Below are 6,000 nucleotides of genomic sequence, written 5' to 3'. Positions count from 1 at the left end.
ATGTATGTGGCTATGTTAATTCACTTCATTTTTGAAAAATATTGTAGTCTTTTGGGATCAATATATGAAGCTCTGCTTAGCTAGTGGTGTTTCATTGGCACATGCAAACTTTCATTGGGAAATATGTGTGAATAAACCAGTCCTTAAAGATGAATGTCTTGTTCCCTTAGAAAAAGTTCAGCTAGTTTTGTAGATTAGAAGTTATATGTATATGAAAACTTCATAAAAACATAGCAAGACAGAAAGGGCCTCCCAGGCCATTTAGTCTGACTCCTGGCTCCAGCCAGCTCCACCCACTTAATATTCAACATGTGGTTGTCTAATCTTTCCTTGAGCACGCTCACTGATGCCCGCTCCCTTCCTGTGGAAGCCCACTCCATATCCTAGGGGTCCTAACCATCAGGAAGTGCTTCCTGAAATCCAACCCAAAACCTGGTTCCTTGAGCTTTCCCCACTTGGGCTGCATCCTTTCCTCTACTTCAAGGGAGAACGGGTCATGACCCTCTAGAATGTAGAATCCCTTTGCATGCCTGTATGTAGCTATAAGATCCCCTTTAAGTCTCCTGTAGTCTGAAAAGACCCAGCTCCCTCAATATCATCTTATATGGCATCCCCCCAATCTGGCTACCATTCTTATGACACTGCTCTGAACTGATTCTAACCTAGCTATGTCTCTCTTACAATGTGGAGTCCAGAATTGGGCACAGGATTCCAGCTGTGGGCACACCAGAGCTGGAGGAGGTCTCACACCTGGTTGTGAGAATGTTGCTCCTGGGGGATTTCAGCTTCCATGCCAAGGCTGCTTTATTCAAGGCAGCTGAGGACCTCATGGCCCCAAGACAACCATGGGGCTGTCTCAGCATGTCATTGGCCTGACACACGAGAAAGGTCACACTCTGGACCTGGTCTTTTCTATCGGACAGAGCAATGGGGATTCTGATGTGGAGGGACTAACATCTGTCCCTTTGTCATGGTCGGACCACTACCTGGTTAGGTTTAGGCTGTTGCCTCCTTTCCCCCTTTGCAAGGGAGAGAGATCAATTGATTTGCCCTCGGAGTCTGATGGATCCTGATGGCTTCCAAAGGGCTTTGGGGAAATATCTGGCTGATATGGTTGGCACTTCTGTTGATGACCAAGTTGTCTCATGGAATAGGAAAATGGCTTGGCCTATTGACTTGATTGTGCCAAAGTGCCCTCTCCCTACTGATAACCCCATTCAGCACTGTGGTATAATAATATGCTGAGGGCAATGAAGGAGGTAGGGAGACGGCTAGAACACAGGTGGTGGAAGTCTCATGATGGGTCCGATCAGACACATGTAAGAGCTCATTATTGAGCCTACTTAGTGGCAATAAGACAGGCAAAGTGTAGATACTTTGCCTCCCTGATTGCTTCCTCACAGTGTTGTCTAGCTGAGCTTTTTCAAGTGGTCCGGGATTCTCCTACAATCTGGTTCTCCGGATGAGACCCCAGAGCCCTCGACAGCTCTGTGTGATTAATTTGCTTCTCACTTTGAGGGAAAAATCGCTTGGATCCGCCTGGAGTTTGACTCTGCCACTTGTGCAGTGCAATCTTCAGATGTGTCTGGTGCACCATCTAATGGTCCATTATTGGATGAGTTTCAGTTACTGAGACCTGAGGATGTGGACAAGGTGCTTGGTTCTGTCCGATTCACCACATGCCTTCTTGACCCTTGCCCATCTTGGTTGATTGGGAGATCTGATGGGGTTTGGCCCTGGATCCGGGAGGCTGTCAATGCCTCATTAAGAGGGGGAGTGGTCCCTGCCCTTTTAAAGGAGGCAATAGTGAGATCACTCCTTAAAAGGCCAGGCCTGGAGCCAGGGGTACTGGATAACTACTGGCCCATTGTTAATCTCCTATTTTTGGACAAGATATTGGAGCAGGTGGTAGCTGGACAGTTGCAGGCACTCTTGGAGGATACAGATTATCTGGATCCATTTCAGTTGGGTTTTAGTTGGGTTTGGAATGGAGACAGCCTTGGTCGCCCTGTATGATGACCTGTGCAGGGAGAGGGATGGGGGAGTGTGACCCTGTTGGTTCTCCTTGACCTCTCAGCGGCCTTCAACACCATCAACCATGGTGTCCTTCTGGATGGGTTGGCTGGGGTTGGGGTTGCAAGCACTGCTTTGCCGAGGTACCACTGTATTATTTGTCTTTTTAGCTCTAATTCTGGAGAAATAAGTGTTTTATAATTGCCTCTGTCTCCAAGTGCTGGCTGATCAGTGACAGTTGTCTAGCCCTTCTGTTTTTACTTGGATTAGATAACCCTGATGTCTTATAGGTTGTTTCTTTCTCTTACCAGCTTGATATGCAGAGAGTCTAGGACAGTTCCTTAATTTTGCAGAGAGTGGGGCGGGCAGAAAGATGGATGGAAGTGTGCTTTATTCTCTCTCCCTTTTATTCTCCCTCTTATTAAATTGTAGGCTCAAAAGCCCTATATTGTTCAAAGAAGAGGGGCAGAATTTGCTCTGTCCACTATTGCCAAGCATTTTGGTGGTGAAATGGCAGTGGGCTTGCCTCATCTCTGGGATGCCATGATTGGTTCTTTAAGGAACAATATTGACATTAACAGCTTTGGTATGTATAATTCTTAGGGTACTTAATTAAGTAGCGTGGATAAAAAGCAATGATTTTTCAGTGGATTTTATTTAAAACATTTTTAATTGGTTTTTTTAGTAAAATGCTTTTTGCGGAAGAATCTGTCCAAATATAGTTTTCTGAGATATATTATAGTCCAAATGTTATTCATCATGAAATAAGGATTAGTTTTTAATTATGTAGCATGGGGCTGTATATTCATGCAATGTTTGAATGTTTTGGTAAATGAATTCCATTAATCCATTTACAATGTTATGCTCTTCCAGCTTTTTTCTGTAAGATTATCGGGCAGTTTTTCTATCTAGTAGATAGTATCATAGATGTTTGGTTTTACACTTCTCAAAACTGGGAATGTGTATCTGCAAAGATCACATGCATTTTCTTCCCAGCAAAAACATTATAAAATAAACATACATAGTTGAGAAAAATACCTTAATCTATGTACTCAGAATCAACCCCTTACCAAGTGTTAAGTATCAGAAAATTCAATGAATAGAAGATTGTTGGAAGTGGAATAGATCTGCAGAAGAAGCTAAGTGTGAGGAGGGAGGGGCAAGCAGTAAAAATAATAGTGAACCCTTTTGAGCAAAATACTCCACATGTCTTTGGATGGTTTTGTGTATAGCCTGAGGCTTATCATATTATTCTTTCTTTGGAGGAGAAAACCAAAACTATAATGGCAGCAGGCTGTAAAAGAGACCCAGTTTGGGAATATTTTAATGAAGTTCATCTTCTTATGAGTAAGACAGGCATGTGTGTGAAACCATGATTTAAATCTCATTTTACTGACTAGTGATTTAAATCGTGATTTAAATTGATTTAATTTAAGTCAAATCCACCTACTTATAAGGTTTATTTCTTTTTTTCAGTGTTACACTACTGGATAACTGAAGCTATCCAGGGAGTTCACAACAATTGATAAAAATGCAAATTATAATACAATGCAAACTGCATAAAAATTTAATGTTCAAAAATTTGAAACTTATTATAAATCATTTGGAACAACTAAATAATTTTAATACAGTTAGACAAGTATGAACTTTCCCCCATATGCTATTCGATGACACTGAATGTCTTGAAGATCTTAATGTGGTGCCTCATTTGAGGGCTCATTTTGTAATTGGAGACCACCACTGAGAAATCTTCTTACCCATGTTATTACCTTTCAGGACTCCCTTGGAGGTTGTACTTGGCACCTGGCGCCATCGTTATTTGTTTTTCGGCGCCAGGCTAAGACCTTTTTATTTAAAACTTATTTTAATTGTTAAATTATTGAATTAATTAGGATTTTAAAATTTTTAGCCGATAATGCACTGGGGGTTTTTTAAATGTTTCTTTTAATTATTATTATTTATGTATGTTTTTATGTATTCTTTGTGAGCCGCCCCAAGGCTTTGTTGCGATGGGGGCAGCATAGAAATGTTTTAAATAAATAAATAAATAAATAAATAAATAAATAAATAAATAGTTGGAGGGAAATCTCAAATACTGAATGTAGTATCTAGTATCTGAATGAAGTATCTGAATGTAGTATCTAGTAATACTATGTAGTATTCAGGTCAGGAGAGATGCTCCATCAGGTCTTGGTGTCCCAAGCTGTATAACGCTCTATAGTTTAGAATAGTTTAGAATCAGCACCTTGAATTGGGCTCAGAAGTTGACAGACAACCAGTACAAGCAAGCCAGCATTGGTGTTCAGACAGCCTGAACTGTCTGTTTTCAGTTATTGCTGTTGCTTTCCAAAAGAGGAAATAACTGGACCACTAACCAAAGATGGTAGCATGCACTCCATGCCACTGAGGCTACCTAAGCCTCAAGTGACAAAGACAACCAACTAGATCCATCTACGGCACAGTTCAGTCCCCAGGTGCAAACAGCAGCAAGCTGCCACAGTCAGACAAATAAGGCAAAGCAAGTAAACAAAACTAAAATGAAAACCAAAGCAAAAAAGTCTTCTGTTGGCAGGCACTTACACATCAAGCAGAAGGATAGGTGTTTTTTTGCCTACTATTAAGCCCCACTCTGCTTAGCTGCTTCTTGTTCAGTTTTGAGTTTTCTGATACAAGTTATTTCTTCTAATAGATAGAAAATCACTATTGGAAAAAGGAGACGGACCAGCCCAGGAACTGGTGAACTCTCTACAGGTTTTTGAAACAACCGCAGCTTCTATGGATGCTCAACTTCACCCTTTGGTAATTAAATTGACTTGAAAGTAACTTCTAGCATACTTTCCCATTACAAATATGAGTATTTTAAAATGGAGTACTGAGTAGTAACACAGTTCTTAGAATTTCTGTATTGTGCTTTGAAAGATGTAACTTACTTCCTGAGTCTATTTTAAAATCATTTGTAAAGTGATTTTCAGTAGTATAAGAAGGAGTAATACAAACATTCTCCCCTTTTTTCTGAGTTGATCTTTGGAAGTATAAATTCAGGAAAAGAACTTAGACATTACCTGAGGGACTATATGATTTTTCAGATTCCCTGGTTCAAGGTCAGAAACAGAAGGCTGGCCTCGGACCTTGGGACCAGAGCTCCACTTCTACCCCCATGCAGTTATGGAAAGAACCATACCAGCTTCTCTGAGGTTAAGAAGAAAGGGAAAGAAGGGGGTATTTGGAGGGCAGGAGGAATGCTGATTGGAGAGGCCAGAATATCTCTCTTGTCTTCCATCACTCCCCTTCCAAAACTCTCTTGCTAGATGGCCAAAAATGACTGTTTTAACAAAAATACAGAATCAGAGAAGTGAGGAGGCAAAGTTTCTCTCTGACTCTTCTCTGGCTCTGCATACACTGAGTGTGAGCCATTTAGTTTGGAGGCTTATGTTCATTGGTTTCCATCCTAAGTGTGATTACCATGACTTTAGAGATAGTCAGATAGCCAAAACATTTAATATGTTTTCATTTGTATGCTGAAATGTGCACATAAACTATTCATTTTTCACCTGTTTCAGGTGCAAGTAATTAGAGATGTATCTCTAATACATGAGATTTTTTAATCATGCAGGTCACACCATTTTAAGCTACTAGAATGCTTTTTAAATAGCATCTGACATGTTTATAAAAGTGAATATATTATTTTTTGTTTTGTGTTTTTTTTTTTTTGCAGTTGATACAGCACTTGCCTTATCTTTGTATGTGCCTACAACATCCTTACACTGCAGTGCGACATATGGCTGCTCGTTGTGTAGGTGTAATGAGCAAAATAGCTACCATAGAAACAATTAACATTTTCTTGGAAAAGGTCCTTCCTTGGCTGGGAGCAATAGATGACAGCACTAAGCAAGAGGGTGCAATTGAAGCTCTTGCCTGTATCCTTTCCTAATTATAAGACAAAATTGTTTATGTGTTACTTTAAATATCAATTACTCAATGTATGGT

General features: G+C 40.3%; 1 protein-coding gene across 3 annotated transcripts in view; it reads left to right on the top strand.

The window, feature by feature from the left end:
• BTAF1 (B-TFIID TATA-box binding protein associated factor 1) overlaps positions 1 to 6,000 on the top strand; it is a 95,557-nt gene that overhangs the window by 55,772 nt on the left and 33,785 nt on the right. For all 3 annotated transcript variants that reach the window (XM_044420697.1, XM_044420696.1, XM_044420695.1), the window contains exons 22-24: positions 2,446 to 2,599; positions 4,703 to 4,812; positions 5,729 to 5,930. In XM_044420697.1, the coding sequence (XP_044276632.1) occupies positions 2,446 to 2,599; positions 4,703 to 4,812; positions 5,729 to 5,930 (466 nt within the window). The remainder of the gene's footprint in view (positions 1 to 2,445; positions 2,600 to 4,702; positions 4,813 to 5,728; positions 5,931 to 6,000) is intronic.

The sequence above is a fragment of the Varanus komodoensis genome, unplaced genomic scaffold (assembly GCF_004798865.1).
Source record: "Varanus komodoensis strain SLA01 unplaced genomic scaffold, ASM479886v1 scaffold11, whole genome shotgun sequence".
Lineage (NCBI taxonomy): Eukaryota > Metazoa > Chordata > Lepidosauria > Squamata > Varanidae > Varanus > Varanus komodoensis.
Note: the sequence above shows the minus strand (reverse complement) of the source record. Positions and strands in the feature narration are given on the sequence as shown.